The following is a 19,497-nucleotide window of genomic DNA, read 5'->3' as shown; positions in this document are numbered from 1 at the left end:
AACGCATATACACTGTTGGTGGTAATATAAATTAGTATAACCTCTATGGGAGGCAGTATGGAGATTTCTCAGAGTTAAATATAGAACTATCATTCAATACGGCAATCCCACAACTGGGTACCTACCCAAGGTGTCATAAAAATGACACCTGCACTTGTATGTTTATCACAGCACTATTCACAATAGCACAGTGTTGGAATCAACCTAAGTGTCCTTAAGCAGACAATTAGATAAAGAAAACACACACACACACACGTACATACACACACACCATAGAACACTACTCAGCCATAAATAAAAATGAAATCACGTATTTTGAACATAGTGTTGGAAGTTCTGGCTAGGGCAATCAGGCAAGAGAAAGAAATAAAGTGTATTCAGTTAGGAAAAGAAGAAGTCAAATTGTCCCTGTTTGCAGATGACATGATTGTATATTTAGAAAACCCCATCATCTCAGCCCAAAATCTCCTTAAGCTGATAAGCAACTTCAGCAAAGTCTCAGGATACAAAATTAATGTGCAAAAATCACAAGCATTCTTACACACCAGTAACAGACAAACAGAGAGCCAAATCATGAATGAACTCCCATTCACAATAGCTTCAAAGAGAATAAAATACCTAGGAATCCAACTTACAAAGGATGTAAAGGACCTCTTCAAGGAGAACTACAAACCACAGCTCAGGGAAATAGAAGAGGACACAAACAAATGGAAGAACATACCATGCTCATGGATAGGAAGAATTAATATTGTGAAAATGGCCATACTGCCCAAGGTAATTTATAGATTCAATGCCATCCCCATTAAGCTACCAATAACTTTCTTCACAGAATTGGAAAAAACTGCTTTAAAGTTCATATGGAACCAAAAAAGATCCCGCATTGCAAAGACAATCCTAAGCCAAAAGAACAAAGCTGGAGGCATCATGCTACCTGACTTCAAACTATACTACAAGGCTACGGTAACCAGAACAGCATGGTACTGGTACCAAAACAGAGATATAGACCAATGGAACAGAACAGAGCCTTCAGAAATAATACCACACATCTACAGCCATCTGATCTTTGACAAACCTGAGAGAAACAAGAAATGGGGAAAGGATTCCCTATTTAATAAATGGTGCTGGGAAAATTGGCTAGCCATAAGTAGAAAGCTGAAACTGGATCCTTTCCTTACTCCTTACACGAAAATTAATTCAAGATGGATTAGAGACTTAAATGTTAGACCTAAAACCATAAAAACCCTAGAAGAAAACCTAGGGAATACCATTCAGGACATAGGCATGGGCAAGGACTTCATGTCTAAAACACCAAAAGCAATGGCAACAAAAGACAAAATTGACAAATGGGATCTAATTAAACTAAAGAGCTTCTGCACAGCAAAAGAAACTACCATCAGAGTGAACAGGCAACCTACAAAATGGGAGAAAATTTTTGCAATCTACTCATCTGACAAAGGGCTAATATCCAGAACCTACAAGGAACTCAAACAAATTTACAAGAAAAAAACAAACAACTCCATCAAAAAGTGGGCAAAGGATGTGAACAGACATTTCTCAAAAGAAGACATTCATACAGCCAAAAGACACATGAAAAAATGCTCATCATCACTCACCATCAGAGAAATGCAAATCAAAACCACAATGAGATACCATCTCACACCAGTTAGAATGGCAATCATTTGGAGAGGATGTGGAGAAATAGAAACACTTTTACACTGTCGGTGGGACGGTAAGCTAGTTCAACCATTGTGGAAAACAGTGTAGCAATTCCTCAAGGGTCTAGAACTAGAAATACCATTTGACCCAGCCATCCCATTACTAGGTATATAACCAGAGGATTATAAATCATGCTGCTATAAAGACACATGCACACGTATGTTTATTGCGGCACTATTCACAATAGCAAAGACTTGGAATCAACCCAAATGTCCATCAGTGACTGACTGGATTAAGAAAATGTGGCACATATACACCATGGAATACTATGCAGCCATAAAAAAGGATGAGTTTGTGTCCTTTGTAGGGACATGGATGCAGCTGGAAACCATCATTCTCAGCAAACTATCGCAAGAACAGAAAACCAAACACCCCATGTTCTCACTCATAGGTGGGAAATGAACAATGAGATCGCTTGGACACAGGAAGGGGAACATGACACACTGGGGCCTATTGTGGGGAGGGGGAAGGGGGGACAGGGGAGGAATAGCATTAGGAGATATACCTAATGTAAATGACGAGTTAATGAGTGCAGCACACCAACATGGCACACGTATACATATATAACAAACCTGCACGTTGTCACGTTGTGCACATGTACCCTAGAACTTAAAGTATTAAAAACAAAAACAAAAACAAAAACAAAAACAAAACAAAACAAAACTTTATGCAACTGAGTGAAAAAAATAAAAGAAATCATGTATTTTGTAGCAACATGCACGGAGTTGGAAGTCATTATCCTAAATGAAATAACAGAAAGTCAAATACTGCATGTTCTCACTTATAAGTGCGAGCTAAACAGTACATACACGTGGATATTCAGAGTGGTATAACTGACGTTGGAGATTCCAAAAGGTGGGAGGGTAGGAGGTGGAGTGAAGGATGAGAAATTACCTAATGGGTACAATGTACACTATTTCAGTGATAGTTACGCTAAAAGCCCAGACTTCACCCCTACACAATATATCCATGTAACAAAACTGTACCTGTACTCCTTAATTGTATAAAAATAATAAAAAAAAAGAAAGTTAAGCCTTCCAGCATAATGGGCAAAGGACACAAATAAGCTAGGCAATTCATGAAAAAAATTATACATAGCTAATAAACACATTTTTTCTCTAAAAAATGTTAATTAAAATGGTGAAATTCCATGTGAAATCTAACAAATTGGTGAAGATTAAATAAACTCAGTCAAGATAGAAGGAATAAGCCCTCTAAAATATTGTCAGTGATATAACAAGAAGAGATCAAAGAAGACAATTAAGAAGGTGAACAAGAAGGTATCTACAAACATACCCATTTTTTTATATCAGCAAAAATATCTGCCAAACAATGAGGGATTAAAGGAATTATGACATACACATACAATAAAATATAATGTAGCCATTAACATATTATAGAAGAATACTCGATGACATGGAAAATGTGTGAAACATTGCTTAAATAATAAAAAAAGTAAGCTTGCAAAATTCTAATTTTGTTTTAAAAAAGGAATACAGTATATTAATATCTATATAAACAAAAAAGAATGACATAAATCAAATGTTAAAACTGTTAGCACAGGGTAATAGTATTACAGATGAATTTAATTTTCTTACTGGTTTTCTGTATTTGCCAAATTTGTACATAAAAATGTGCTGTAATCCAAAACCTCTACCTACTATAATTATTATATATTTAAAAAGTTATAAAGAAACTCATGACTTTAAAGAGAATTCTTAAGTTCTCACGGAACTGAAAAGATATGACATACATTCCAGCTTACAAAAGGAAGTATTTGTCTTCTACATATGCTGCAGTAGGCAATCAATGGGCTAATTGGCAGGGTACCAATTTTTAAATTCTCCTCTGCTAAACAAAACAAATTAACATTAGAAGCTAATTGAATTATCAATGGTTTGAAAATATTCTTACTGGCAAAACAAGTAGTAACAAAGGCAATAAAGACAGCAGTAAACATTGTTAGAAGGTATTGACAGATTTTGAGGGATGGATTTTTTGAGCTACTTGGACAGAGAGAGCAGAATGAATGTCTCTACAACTGAGGCTTATGTTGGTCTTGGAAGCCAAAGTCTGGACTAGTAGGAATGAGGGAAGTTGCCTCTGCCTTTGCAGGGAGTTATGTGCTCACTGAGCGCCCATCTGCAAGTGAGCCAGTTTCCAAAAGGGAGCATTAATACAAAGAAAACAACAGGCTGCGGTGCAGTGCCCTTCCCAGAAGAGCATAAAGCCCTGACCTTAAGTATATCGGGGCCACCTGCTGCATCCCACTATACAGGCTGCACCAAAACTGCATCATGGAAAATATAGTTCTAGAATCATAAAGCTGTGGACTTCCTGCAAAGGCCTAGAGTTGGGAGAGTAGTTAGGGTGTTCCACGGCCAGTGGGGAAATGAGTGTCTGTAGGGAGCAAGGGAAAGAGTGAAAGGAGATGAGATTATACTACTTGTTCCTTGTGAGATAAGAAGCCATTGGACAATAGTGACCAGAGAAGCAACATGATCTAGAAGGCTCTAGAGGGACCACTCTGTTGAGAATAGACAACAGGCGATGCGGACAGTTACAGCCCAGCCCTAGAAAGTTCTAAATAACACTTTATTGAATGGACTTATTTAGGATCACACAGCCTAAACGAGTCCAGTTTCCTAGCCCAGTATACTCTCTGCTTCACCACAGATTAGTTTAAAATTAGCATCTTCTTGCCAAAGATCAGGGATGTCTGACACCTGGAGTCATTTTAAACCTGAAAACAGAAGTTCCCACATTTAAATTTTACACCAGCAGTCACTGGCATACTCCTTCAATAATTTTTATTATATCCTTGTATTACTGGAATTAATTTGATTTTAAAAACTTAAATGGAAGCTGGAGGGTTTGACCTGGTCTAGTCCTAAATCAGTTAAGGACTAGTATTTAATTGGCTCACGTCTGTAATCCCAGTGCTTTGAGAGGCCAAGGCAAGAGGGTCGCTTAAAGCCAGGAGTTTGAGACCAGCCTGGGCAACATAGTGAGACACGGTATCTACAAAAATTTTAAAAACTTAGCTGGGTGTGGTGACGCATGCCTGTAGTCCCAGCTACTCGGAATGCTGAGGCAGGAGGATTGCTTGAGCCTAGGAATTCAAGGATGCAATGAGCTGCAAGTGCACTACCACTGCAGTTTTTTCTACTGCACGTGACAGTAATAAAAAGCTATTAAAATAAAAACTATTCACGTACCACCTAAAGTCATTTCTCACACTACTGGTGGTACATATCCTATATTCTGGGACACACTGTTTTAGACGAAGAAGAACCTAGGATGACCCGTGTGCTCAGGGCCAGAGTTCAGGGCTGGGTCCACTGCTGCAGTGGAAATGCATCAGAAAGACATACTTTGGCGGACTGACCTAAAGCACTGTAGCCGAAGTCCTTGGGCAAACCGGCCAGCTTGGTACTCTTCTCCATCCATTACTGAAGGAACAGTTTCTGTATCTTGCACAATGACAGCCATTTCACTGTCACGCTTTCCCAGCATACTCCGGTCGTTTATGTTGGCAGAGCCTGTAAGGAGAAACAGCGAAGCTGAACAACCTTCCTGACCTCGCAGACACTGTTGGTTGCCCTCCCCACTCAATTGGTCCTTGCTAACAAAACCGTAATTTTGTCCAGGTTATCAAGGGAAGATGTGTTTTTAGGGAGGTAGGGCCCTCCCTCACCCAGGGGTGAATCTTAATCAGTCTAAGCCAGCCGTGGTAATTTTATTATTTTTATTAGTGACTGGCTTAGAAATGGGCTCTTGACATGGTGCTAGCCAATGTGACACGAAGGAAAGCTTCTGAGAAAGAGTTTCCCCTTTGTATAAACACACAAAAAATGGATTCTGTCTCTTCCATCCTTTGGATATTTTGGCTTGAAGGGTTGGAACAAGACATGATTCCAGGAGCTGCTGCAGTCATTTTACAACCACTAGAGAACAAACAAAAAAGCTTTAAAAAAAATGCTAAGCAGAAAAAAAAGCCAGGCATGGTGGCTCATGTCTGAAATCCCAGCGCTTTGAGAGGCCAAAGAAGGAGGATCACTTAAAGCCAGGAGTTTGAGACCAGCCTGGACAACATAGCGAGACCTGATCCCTACAAAAAATTTCTAAAAATTAGCTGAGTGTGGTCAGTGCCTGAGTGACACGTGTCTGTAGTCCCAGCTTCTCGGAATGCTGAGGCAGGAGGATTGCTTGGGTCTAGGAATTGAAGTCTGCAGTGGGCTATAAATGCACCACTGCACTTCAGCCTGGGCAAAAGAGCAAGACTTCATCTCTAAACAAACATAAAAACAAAAATTAAAAAAGAAGAAAGATTCTGGGTCTTTAAGTCATTCAGTTAGCCAACCTTTGAATATTCTTACCTTCTGTTATGTGAAATAATTTATTTTGTACATTGTTCCTTATTGTTTCACATACTTCTAGTTGAGTTTTTTCTTTTTTTGTTTTTTCTAGTTGAGTTTTCTACCTTGTGGCACAAAAGATTCTAACTGATATAATCATCAAGCACTTGGAAAAAGGCATGCCTACCAGTTCAGTAGGAAAGATGGCTTTGCTTTTGGAGTTAAGAATCAGGCTCTCTGCAGACTTTAACTCATAGTCACATAACTGTGAATGTCAAAACTCAAGAGTACCTTCGTAATCAATAGAGTATAATCTCAAATACAGATTGCCTTTTGTGGCTTTGGGCTATCTGCTTTCTTGCCTCCCTCACTTGTGTAGCATGCCAATAGCTTCTGTATCAGTTTTCCTCCATTCTATTTTTTAAAATTATTAATTCTCTTTATTAGCTCAATACCTTGTTCATTTGAGGAATCCATTTTATTTTTAAATCCAGATGAGCTGAGAACGTTGACTTTCACATGTGAAGGGCAAATATTTTGCTATTAGTTCACCCTGTACTTTCTGCAGTCCTCTGCTGTGTATTCAGGAACCTCATCACATTTTTTTTTTTTTGCATTAATCTCTGCAGATTCACATGTTTGAATCCTTGAGGTGTCCTACAAACTACAGAAAGGGCCTAACTGACTATTCTTGTTCCTCTTGCTCTAGCTGCAACAACTCCACTGCTTCTTCAGACGTGGAGCAGAAGGGTCAGGTTGGACAGGCATCCCGGAGGCCCTCTCACTGGAGCAGCCAGAGCTATAAGGTGACAGCAGCCCTGCCAGAGCTCAAATGGTGAGATGAATGAGACAAGCTGCCCTTTCCTGAAGAGACTTTACTGCCTTTTGCCAGAATATTGTCATGTAGTTAATACATAAAGCTATGATGACTATGGATGTGAGTGGTGCCCCATGGTGCCCTGGGTAACAGAGAAAGGATTGAGCACCCTACAGAAATGTGAGAATGCTACTGGAGTGCTGAAAAGTGGGAACCTTTGAAACACTTTGTTTTGTTAGCAACAAATCATCCTTTATACATATACTTACATCGTGGTTACGCTATAAAATTTGCAGTTATATCTTTGAGCTTGACAGTTGACCCAACATTAATTTGGGCAATTCACTTAATCTTTCTCAGCTTTAACATAATCTTTCATAAATTCAGAGAAAAATATAGACCTTGTAAGGTTGTTGTGGGAATTAAGTAAGACCATGTGAAAGCACTTAATGATTTATAAGCTGCTCTACAAATGTTAATTATTACTGGCATTATCATCAGATCCTTGTTAACTCTGTAATATCTGCACCGGAGAACGCTGCCATAGGAACTGACCATTTGATGGAACGTAGCATTTGTTTAAAGAAGCCTCCTCTCTGGTTTAATCGCCCCATGTGTGAACTGTAGGAACCCATAGTGCTACTTTAGGACTTTCACCGTGCCCCTGGAGCCAGCAGAGGCCGCTGTCAGGCGGGGACTGCTGGACTGAACTGACATCACTGCTTTGTTTAGGGTCAGGAGAACCCGGGATGGGAGCCAGCCTGGAGAGCTCCCTCCACACACACACTCTCCCACCCGCCCCCATTCCTCTCCCACCACGGTGGGCCCCCACACTCCCGCGGGGAGGAACACATTCCCAGCGTTCTGAGCTGGAATTATTAGACAGAGGGTGTGGTTCTTGTATTTTAAGGGCCAAAATGGAGTTACCCAGAGCACTGACTCTTCACCACATTAAATAAGTGTGTTGGCTACTATTTAATAGGCATGTGAAGAAAGAAACGAGAAAATTTTAGATGAATGAATAAATTAGATATAATAAGCTATGATGGATGTAAACGCTTCCTCCATTCGTTCCTGTATTCTGAAAATCAAATTCAGAACAACAGTTGTAGTATTACCCTATTTTTATATAACATATGAGGAAGAAGACAGAACAAGAGATCTAGAAAGATACACACTGAACTGTTAACAATAGCAGGTGCTTTTCAGTGAAGACAGAGAAGAAAATAAGGGGAGTTTTCATCTTTCACTCTATAAACATCCTTGTTTATATGACCTATTCTGAGTCTGCTATTAGAAAACAGTCTAAAAATTGTGAAATACGGCAAAATACAAAAGGCTATATGAAAACATGTGTGTAAAACTTAAGCAATGATAAAATAATCATCACTGAATTTATTACCCAGGCCAAAAACAATATTACCACATCCCAGAAGGCTTTGTGCACCTTCCCATGCATACTCTTCCCTCCCCAAGAGGAAGACTTGATGTTTAATTTTGTATTCATCATGCTCTGAATGTTTTCCTAAACAACAAAAGGAAGAGTTTATTTCTGACTTGTTTTAAATTTATATAAATGGAATCATATAGTAGATAGTCCTTTGAGATTTGCTTCTTCCATTCAGTATTACATCTTTGAGATTTATCTGTACATAATTGTAATGCATTTCTTTTCCTTGAATGAACATACTAGGGATTTCTTTATTTATTCTGCTACTGATGGATGTTTGGGTTGCTTCCAGAGTTTTGCTGTGATGCACAATTCTGCTGTACATAGTTGTGCATTTGTTTCTTGGTACAGACATGTGTGAGTTTCCTAGGCTCTGTATGTAGGCGTGGGTTGCTAAGCTGCAGGGTGTATGACTTTACTAGGTAACGCCAGAATGTTTTCCAACTTATACTCCCAGTAGTCGTGGAGGGGAGTCTGTATTGCTCCACAGCCATGCCAATACTCAAATTGCCCAACTTTTAAATGTTTGCCAGTCTGGTATTTTTAAAAACTCTTATTTGTCTCATGTTAATGAGAAGGAACATTTTTTCGTATGCTTATGAGGCTTGGGTATGTTTTTTTATTGGTGAAGTTCCTATACAATTGCTTTGCCCATTTTTCTTTGGACATTTGTTTTTTCTTATTGATTTATAGGAGTTTTTTATGTGCTCTGTATATTAAATGGGTTGCAAATATCTTATTTCAGTTTGTGGTTTATCTTTTTATTCTCTTTACAGTACTTTTAATGAAGAAATTTCTGAATTTTAATGCAGTTGGATTTATCTTTCCTTTCCTTTGTGGTTTGTACTTGTTTTGTGTGTCTCACTCAGAAATTGTGAATCCTTGTGTGGTATGCAGAATAGCAGCTCTCCAAAATGTCTATGTTCAAATCTCCAAAAAGTGTGAATATACGTTCAACGGCAAAGGGGAACTAAGGCTGCACATGGAATTAAGGTTGCTAATCAGCTAACTTTAAAAATAGGGTGAGTAGCCTGGATTATGCAGGTGGACCCAATACAATCATAAGGTCTGTAAAAGTGAAAGGGAATCAGACTAAGTTATGATTACAGAAGAATGGGTTGAGACTTTTGGGGGTTTTTCAGAGATAGAATGTTGCTGACTTTAAAGGTGGAAGAAGGGGCCATGAGTCAAGGAATGTGGGCAGCCTCTAGATGCAAGGAAATGGACTCTCCCTAACGGCCCCTAAAAGAATGCAACAGCCCTGCTCACACTCTGATTTTAGTCCTATGGGACTCACAAGACTAAACCTACTAAACCTAACCTACTGAAGTGTCAGATAATAAATTTGTATTGTTTTAAGCTACTAAGTTTGTGGTCATTTGTTACAGCAGTAATGGAAAACGAACGCACCAACTCTACCCTGTTTTAGTTTGTTTTAAAGGAAAACTGGTTCTTCTATTGAGCACACTGGGCGATTCTGTCTTCTCTACCTACTTGTATTTCCTTTGCCTCCAGGTCAGAGGTTCTTAGCTCTGACCACACATGAACATTATCTAGGAAGGCTAACAAGGAAACTTTTTAAAAAATACCAATGCCAAAAACCAAACCAAAAAAACCCAGATGCCTGGCCCCAAACCAGACCAACTAGATTATAATTTCTAAAAATAAGAACCAGGCATTGGTATACCACTTCATCCCTGTATCCATCGTCAATTCATATTTTTGTTTTGATCCATTTAAAAGTAAAGCAGACATGAGGGAATATCCTCCTCTTTACTGGGGCAGCCCTTCAATTCCAGACTCTCATCTGCCACAGTGAAGCCTGCCCTTTAAATCCTGAGACTCATGACCTCGACTTGGTTTCTCCTCCTACTCATACTTGTTGATTGCCCCTGAACCTTCTTGTTCCGGTTCGGCCACGTCCATTCTAGTGTTTCTGTTCTCATATGGAAGGAGCAGCTGCCTCTCCTCCAGCCCGTGATCTCTGGGAGGGCAGTGGCGTTGTTTTATTCACGTTTCGCATCTCTCTATTGCGCTCTGCAGCAGGTTAGTGAACATTAAAAACAACCATTTCACTTAGTCATCAGGATAGGCTTAAAACTTACTTGAAGGGTAGCTTGGCTTTGTTTAGGAAACCAAATAAATGTGTGTCTGGTTAAAGGCTAAAATTAAGATGGGTAAGAAAACTGGAGTTGGTCACAGATTTCATGACCAGCAGGGTTACCCAGGGCCACAGGCAATTAAAGCTATGCACAAAAGCGATCTTCAGTGTGTGAAAACAAATATTTCTTCATGAGGAGTAAAATGAAGATAAACGGTCATTTTTCTTATGTCAGCTACTCAATCTTTCTTGCATAAGTTTGCTATGGAAGAAAAATTAATCATACATTACTTAAATCTCCTTTAGATGTTTAAATACTTGCTTAACACCTGTAAAATATTCTCAAACTAACTTCTCAAACTCCTCTCTGAGAATTTTAAATACTGTTTTCTGTGTTAGGAACTTAAATAGGGTGAATGTGTTAGAACAGTAACAATAAACCTGCTTATTCTTGAGTTTCCACCAAGATAAAAAGAACAAAAGAAACTTTGGATTTTTTTCCTTGGGAGAAATCGATTCTCTAAGGCAGTTGGGGAAGGAAAAAAGGAATCCAGCCTCCAAGGACTAGCAAGTAAGACCTCTTTAGACTCCCAGGGCCACGTCCTCAATTTCAAGAGAATGTGTAAGAATTGTGTGCAAAATTGATAAAGTATTGCTAAACAAAATAAGTTGGAGTCTTTGAGGGTTTAGAGACTTTTCCAGAAAATAAGTCAATTAAAAACCTCAACAAATTTATTTAACTGTTAGCTCTGTTACCGAAAACTAATTTGTATTTATACTTCATGTAAAGTAAACGAGGCTGAAAGTCAAAATGACCTTTCAAAAAAATATTTACATCTGTCAGTTTTTACTTCAAGGCTTCTGAAATCTTGGTGAAGAAATATGTGGCTTTGTTTATTTTCATTTTTCCATTTCAGGAAACATCAGTAGTTTTTATTTCTTACTGTCATTGTCAAATTTAATTCAAAAGTATTCTGAGGTTTGCTTTTGAAGAGCAAGTCAGAGGAGCTCAGGAGAAATAAATGAAATCTTGTGTATTAGTGCAAGTGGGGGAAAAAAATAAACTCCTAAAGAGCTTTTATCCCTATAGACCAGGAGATAAAAGAACAATATTTTTTTTTTTTTTTTTTTTGAGACGGAGTCTTGCTCTGCCGCCCGGGCTGGAGTGCAGTGGCCAGATCTCAGCTCACTGCAAGCTCCGCCTCCCGGGTTCACGCCATTCTCCTGTCTCAGCCTCCCGAGTAGCTGGGACTACAGGCGCCCGCCTCGTCGCCCGGCTAGTTTTTTGTATTTTTTAGTAGAGACGGGGTTTCACCGTATTAGCCAGGATGGTCTCGATCTCCTGACCTCGTGATCCGCCCGTCTCGGCCTCCCAAAGTGCTGGGATTACAGGCTTGAGCCACCGCGCCCGGCCCAAGAACAATATTTTTTAATGTGCTATACAAATATGTGTGTGTGTGTGTGTGTATGTGTGTGTGTGTGTGTGGTGTGTGTGTGTGGTGTGTGTGTGTGTATGTGTGTGTGTGTGGTGTGTGTGTGTGTGTGTGGTGTGTGTGTGTATGTGTGTGTGTGTGGTGTGTGTGTGTGTGTGTGTGTGGTGTGTATGTGTGTGTGTGTGTGTGTGGTGTGTGTATGTATCTCACCATACTGTGGTTTACACCATTTCTGGCTTTAGAACTGTTTCTTTTCTCTTCAAATCATGTTCCAGATAAGACAGTCTTACTACTCTCAGATATGAGACATTTTTCCTTTTCTCAGTGGCGAATAGAAAGCACATTTATTGTCCAAAATTTTCAAAATATTCCATGACATTTAGTTTCTTGAATAATAGGAAAGTATCTTATTCAAGCTGATAAACTACATTTTATTTGAAACAGATGAGCAGAATTCCCATTAGTGGGAGACATCATCTCCCTAAATAACATGCCCCTCACTGGTTACCTCATTTATCTCGTTGGTTATTTATACTCTGTCATCCTGGACTTCCAATATGCATTTTATACAATATTAATATTAGAAGTCAAAATAATTCAATGATGGAAGAATGAAGCTTTCTGTGTGTATAAAAGAAGGAAGCTGAACATCTACCTCTCTGATCAAGCTAATCTAATTTAGGTAGAATGTACAAGTTATTTAGGAGAGTAACTCTCCTGAATCTGTCAGTGGGAAGAGACCTTTGGAAAAATCCTTTGTGTATCCTTGACAAGAAAAGACTGCAGACCTTAGTGTAGGGCTACATCCTATCATTAGTACACAATACCCACTTCACCCACGCACATCAACAAAGTTGGACTGCTCTACATCCTAATTAATGACATGCAAAACATACATGTTAGGAAAAATAATGGCATGCATAGAGGCAGCAATACTTTACCATCCTTCTGATTTCAACTTTTGTACAACTTCAGATCTGTGGTAATGGTTAGGTGGATGTGGTGTAAACACATATGAATTACCACAAGGTACTCACTTAAGATACACTTTCCCTCCTCATTTATCCCCCACCAATCCCTGAAATCTGGGCACTTGGACTGGAAATAAAAATAAGGGGATAGCCGGGTGTGGTGGCTCAGGCCGGTAATCCCAGCACACGGGAGGCTGAGGTAGAAGAATCATTTGAGACCAGCCTGGGAAACACAGCGAGACTCCCATCTCAAAAATAGCTTTAAAAATTAAAAAAAATAAGGGGTAATAAAGAATTAGTGAAATCTGGCACATTATTGGACTGCTGGGTTAAACAGCTGCCCCTGGATGCTGCAATTTTCACGAAGTCCCTTTAATTGCTCTGTACCTCTGATTCTTCATAAATAAAAATAGTTCAGTCCACAAAGAGATGATAAATGCTTGAAGTGATGGGTACCGCAATTACCCTGATGTGACTGTTACACATTGTATGACTGTATCAAAACGTCGTATGTACCCCACGAATATATACACCTATTCCGTATCTATAACAATTTCAACAGATGGGTTAGAAAGGACATAAGAGAAAAGGATAGCTTCAGAAATGTTTTAGATATGGTGTTACTGTCTCTTTCAAGTGCAAAGGAAGCTTAGGAGGAACAGCAGCAAACATTTTTGCATGGGGTAAGTCAACTGGCAAGGAATACAATAATAGACCATATACTGTACTTACCAATAATAACAGTGTTATCATCAGCAATTAACAACTTGCTGTGGACATAGATAAGCTCGGTGACTAGGTTTCCTTCCAGCTCTGCATGTGTTCTAAGACCACAGAATGATATGTAATTTATCCACTGATTGCCAACTGCAAATTTAAAAAGAAATTATTAAAATTAATGTGACCAATCTCAATAAATACACATTAAATCTTATTGTTTCTCAAAACATACTACTTAGATTGTTCAGAATAGATTGTATATTATATGTATATTTTTTCTATTTCAGAATTCATCCAGGATTTATTTTTGGTATCTGAATTTCATATTGTCAATCTGAATGGCCATATATATATATATATATATATTTTTTTTTTTTTTTAATTGAAGTGTTTTCTGTCTTCCCTTTGCTAAGGCAATCCAAAAAGCTATTTGAATATGAACATTTTATTTCAATGATTTGATGAGTTAACAACTGAAGAGTAATGGTGAATGCTGAGCCAGAATAGATTAACCAAGACTTCAGTGTGACATTTGCTTCTATCCTGCTTGACATTTGCTGCAGTTTGAATCAGATGCAAGGTGTGTGCCAAACCACCTGATGCTACATCATTTGTAGCACATTCAGCATGAAGCATCAGTTAAATTCTGCAGACTCTGGGTAAATAAAAATATTGGCAATGAAAAACCACTCCTCCCTTTAGATCATTAAAATTAGGAAATAGAAGAATCCTTACTACATTAGACTTAGAATTTTCTTCAGAGCAAGCAGCACCAGGTTTGTACTTTAAACTATTGCCCTCCATCTCATCACGTGGGGGCCATTCACATGATGAGAAGAAATGCATTCCATACTAAGCCAGCTCATAATCATGACCCCTGGTGTGAGTGTTAGTCACAGGATTTTACGGTCTTTCTCCCACACAGCAGTTGTCTTGGATAAGCAAAGTCTGATACCAAGAATAAATGGAGTGGAACCAAACCATCACAAATTCTAATATCAAGAGAGCATACTTTTTTTTGTCTTTAAGAGAATTCGAAGCATACTAATAGAAAGGTGGCAGCTCATCTCCCATTTACTGAAGTTTCCATTTATTACTGATGGGTTTCTATTTTGCTACTGATACTATTCAGTGTTTCTATTAAGTTTGGGTATCTTGGAAAGGAATCCATTCATAGGTTACGTACAGAGATGCCTGCATTTAGAGATAGCTTTCCCCTCATATACATATGAGTGATGTTGTATAGCTGTGTTTGATGAGAGTTGAAATGTTGGTATACTAGTGCATCGTGTGTAAGAGACGCATTTCTAAAAAGTTTCATGTAAATGAGATTTTTGCAATCAATTTATTCCCCTATTTGTTAATGTTATATTGGGAAGATGCTTCATCTGAAGAATCGCCTCCTTTTTAAAGTATTTTCTGATCCATTTTCTTTTTTAAGCCCCTCAGGCCTATAAAATTCCTGGATAACATTTCTAACATAATGCCTAGTATCTTACAAATATTTATGTAATCCTCAATTTATTCTACTGTTATACAGGAACTGGATCTTACACATCTTGGTATTCTCATCCATTCACAGTGCTAAAAAAAAAAAAAAGCTGAATAAATGTGTGAGTGGATAAATGAATATTCAGGTGCCAGCTGAAACTAAAAAATATTTTACCTTTTAATTTCTCTGTATCATCTACTCTCCTACAGCTGGATCATGATCTAGAATTTATAAGTTTAAGATACAAAGCAGCTTTTCAAAGGAATCATGGAGCAAGTCCTTTGCTAAAGTAAGTATTTTTTTTACAGTAATTTCCATTAAAATTCACATTGAACAATGTAGTAGACCAGTGGTTCTCAGAGTGCATGAAGACCACCTCTATGGAACTTGTTAAAAGCAGATTCCTGCGACTATTCCCAGAATTCTGATTCAGCAGAAATCAATTCAGTAAGTTCCCTAGGGGATATTGTTTTTGAATGACACTGCCATAGAGCTTTGATAATTATTTAAGATTAGTATACACTAAGAAAATAATACACCATGACCAAGTGAGATGTATTCCAGGATGCAAGTCTGCTCAATATAAGGAAATCCATTATTAGACATTAAATTGACCAATCTAGGGAGAAAAATAATTATCTTAACAGATGCTGGAAAGCTTTTGACACAATTCAGTATCCACTCCTGATAAAAGCAATGAAGAAAGTAGGAAATGATGAATACTTTCTTAACATGCTGAAAAAATATATAATATATGTATTATACATTTATATGTATATGTGTGTATAATAATTTCAATACTATTTAGCATTGCCTTGGAAGTATCAGCCAATACAGTTGTGTAAGAGAAATCATATAAAAAGTGAAGTCATCCCCACTTGCAGATACTATGAAAACATAACTGAAGAATCAGTAATAAAATTATATCAAATAATAAAAATATTAAATATAATAACAGGATATAAATTAACATATAGAAATCAACAGCCTTTATACACACAAAACAATAACCATTTAGAGAATATAATCACAGACAAAGCCCCATTTAGAATGACAACAAAGAAAATAAAAGAGATAAACTTAATGGTTCGTGTGCAAAAATTTTATAAAGAAAAAGTTAAAACACTATCAAGACACAAGAGTAGACTTGAACAAATGGAAAGATTGCTCTTGTTCTGGGATAGAACAATTCACCATTATAAAGATGTCAACTCTTCCCAGGTTATTTATAACTTTAATGTGATCTCATTACATTACATGAGATCACATTAATGTAATGTAATATAATGTATTGTAATGGAAAAAATATCAACAAGTTTTCATGGAGTTAGATAACCTGTAGTTTGTATGGGAAAAATAAACATGCAAGAATAAATTGAGAAAAACAGAAGAGAAAAGCTATGAGTCATTAGCCCTATCAGATATTAACACATACTATAAAGTCTGTATAATTAAAAGAATGTAGATCTAGCAGATAAATAGACAGATAAACCAGTGAATGGGATAGAAAGTCCAAAAAGAGATGCAAATACATAAGGAAATTTTGTATATGATAAAGGAAACAGCTCAAATGATAAGGACGAGGACTTTCAAATAAAAGGTGCTAGTACAGTTCCATAGCCACCTGAAAAAGATAAAACTCCAAAATTTTTATCAAGAATAAACTCCAAATGGATCAGAGATAAAAATGTAAGCAAATGAAACCAGACAAGTGATAGAAGAAAGCAAGCGTGAATTCTTCTATACCTCAAATGTAGGAAAGACTTTGTATGTATCCAAAGGCAAAAAAAAGAAAAAGAAAAAAGAAAAAACAAAAGAAAAGATTGGTAAATTGGTTACATTAAAAAAATAACAACACAAAACACCACCAGCAAAAAACAAAAGGCAGAAGACAAATTAGGAGAAAGCATTTGCGGTATATGTCACAGATAAAGAGGTGATAATCCTAACATATAAAGAACTACAAATAATTGAAGGGAAAAGAAAATCAAAATCTTAATAGAAAAATGGGCAAAAGACATGAATAGACAATTCACACACACAAAAGGTACATTTGAAAAGATATCCATGTTGACTCATAATGATAGAAATGCAAATAAAAATGACATTGAGAAACCATTTCTTATCTAATAAGACCAGCAAAAAATAAAAGTAGGACAACATATTCTGTTAGTGAAAATGGGTTGAAGCCAGACTCTCTCATATACTGGTGATAAAAATGCAAATTTGTACAAATTTTTTGAAGGGTCATTTAGCAATATCTAACAAAGCTACCTATGTGTTTACCTCCTGACCCAGCAATCCCACTCTAGAAATTTACTCTAAATATATACCTCCAACAAATAAGAGTATATATGTATATATATTAATATATACAGTTACCCATTGTATATAGTTCTATTAGAAGCATATAATTGTTGTTGAAATTAATCTAACTGCTCATTCATAACAAAGTGATTGAATAAACTATGGCAAATCCACATATGGAAGACTATGCAGTGTTAAAAAGAAATGAAGATCTCTGTGAATTAATATGGAGTGATTTCCAGGATATTCTGTTAAATGGAAAAGAAAAGGTGAACAAGAGAATATGCAGTATATTTTTTTGTGAAAGAGATCTGGAGAAATAAGAAAATATACACTTATCTGAGCATTTTTCCAAGAAGAAACACAAGATTAACCTAGAAACTGATGAAACCGGTTACCAATAGGGGATGGGTGAGTACAGGGTGAAAAAGATAAAAGGTTGGGGTAGAAACTGAAAGTATAGAGGAATGGCATTTATCTAAATATACTTTTTGTATAGCTCTGGCTATTGGAAGCATAGCTCATGCATTCAAAAAAAATAAGAGAGATTTAAAAAAAACCCTGAAATGTAATATAAACCAAAGCAAATGAACCAAACCAAATGAAGTTAATAACATAATCCAAGCAAATGAAGTTAACAACATAATCCAACTACTTTTGATCACAGACATTTGAGTGTACACCCTTAGGCTAAAGGCAAAAAACACTGTAAGCAAGTGTTAAACTCTAGTAAGTAGATTCATTTTTCACAGTGGTATGGGCCAGCAATCCCAAAATTATTTTCTGTGTATTGTAAGGTTGAGGAAATACATAAATATGCTGTGGATTAGGGAGCTGTGTTTCTCACTGTGAAAGAAAGGAGGTATAAACATAAAGAGAGGGATGACTAGAAGGAATCCTATGTTGTGGGATTGGAATTGGAGGTATCCATACTACAAGAAAGAGACAGAACAGGTTTGTGTGTGTGTACAGAGGCCCAAAGTAGTGATATTCTAGTAGCAATGATCACATCTAGCACCCAGATTTTGCTTTATAAATACAATTTTTCACTAAAAAAACCTAGGTTCCTTGGAGAAATGGCTGATTGTAGGGCTAGTGTTGGGAATATATGAGTCTGGGACACCTTGTTGTGCCAGTTAAAGAAGACGATTATTGGGGACATGTTCAAAAAACATCAAGCCACCTTTAAAAGGCCCTCATTGGCCAAACCTGGGCAAGCTGAACTCCAAGATCTTAACTCATTGAATAAAAGAAGCTGTAAATTCATACTAATATAAGTACATAAATGGAGAAAAAGGGAAAACTTCCCTTACAGTAAAATTCCAACTAATTAATTTAAAAGAAACTAATAAATATAGAAAAAAATGATGGAATCAGAAAGTCAGCATTTGGTAACTCACGATAATTGGTTCAGAGAATGATTAACGCATGCTAAAACCAGGAGGTCAATGGTTGATAAGAAGCAGGATATTTATATACACCTAAAGTATTTTCCTACAAAATACTATTAATTATGAAGGGGAAAATAGTGGAGAATACTGGCAGACACCACCTTCACTAAGTGATCAAAGTTAATATAACCAGTAAGGTTGTTCCTGCTATGTTACAGTAAGAACACAACCTCACTTCTGTGATACTGCTCCAAAAAAGCGTAACTTAAATCTAATCACGAGAAAACAACAGATGTACCCAAATTGAGGGACAATCTACAGAGCAACTGGCCTGTACTCTTCAAAAACACCAAGATCATGAAAGCTCTACCACCCCCCCCCATCAAAATGATTGAAAGATAATTTCAGATTAAAGAAAAATAAAGACACATGACAACTTAATGTCACAAGTGATTGTGAACTGAATTCTAGCCTAGGAAAAAGCCTTCTTCCCTCTTTTGCTATGAAGAACATTCCTAAGACAACCGGCAACATTTCAATAAGTTCTATAAACTGATAACAGTATTATATCAATGTTCATTTATTTTGATAATTGAACTATACTTGCTTAAGAGAATGTCCTTGTTTTCTCAGAAACACACATACATATTTAGGGGGAAATTGGTATCATGGCTGCAACTTATTCCAAAACGACTCAGAGTAAAAAAAAAAAAAAAATCCCAACATCTATATATCAATGTA

The 19,497-nt window shown here is 37.1% G+C and overlaps 1 protein-coding gene across 4 annotated transcripts in view; it reads right to left on the bottom strand.

The window, feature by feature from the left end:
• The window catches only part of PLD1 (phospholipase D1), a 223,365-nt gene that overhangs the window by 9,749 nt on the left and 194,119 nt on the right, over nucleotides 1-19,497 (bottom strand). For all 4 annotated transcript variants that reach the window (XM_030929431.1, XM_030929418.1, XM_030929427.1 and 1 more), the window contains 2 exons: nucleotides 13,579-13,713; nucleotides 5,105-5,258 (listed from right to left, as the gene is read on the bottom strand). In XM_030929431.1, the coding sequence (XP_030785291.1) occupies nucleotides 5,105-5,258; nucleotides 13,579-13,713 (289 nt within the window). The remainder of the gene's footprint in view (nucleotides 1-5,104; nucleotides 5,259-13,578; nucleotides 13,714-19,497) is intronic.

This window comes from Rhinopithecus roxellana, chromosome 1 (assembly GCF_007565055.1).
Source record: "Rhinopithecus roxellana isolate Shanxi Qingling chromosome 1, ASM756505v1, whole genome shotgun sequence".
Classification (NCBI taxonomy): Eukaryota; Metazoa; Chordata; class Mammalia; order Primates; family Cercopithecidae; genus Rhinopithecus; species Rhinopithecus roxellana.
The sequence above is the reverse complement of the archived record's forward strand: the minus strand, read 5'-3'. Positions and strand labels throughout refer to the sequence as shown.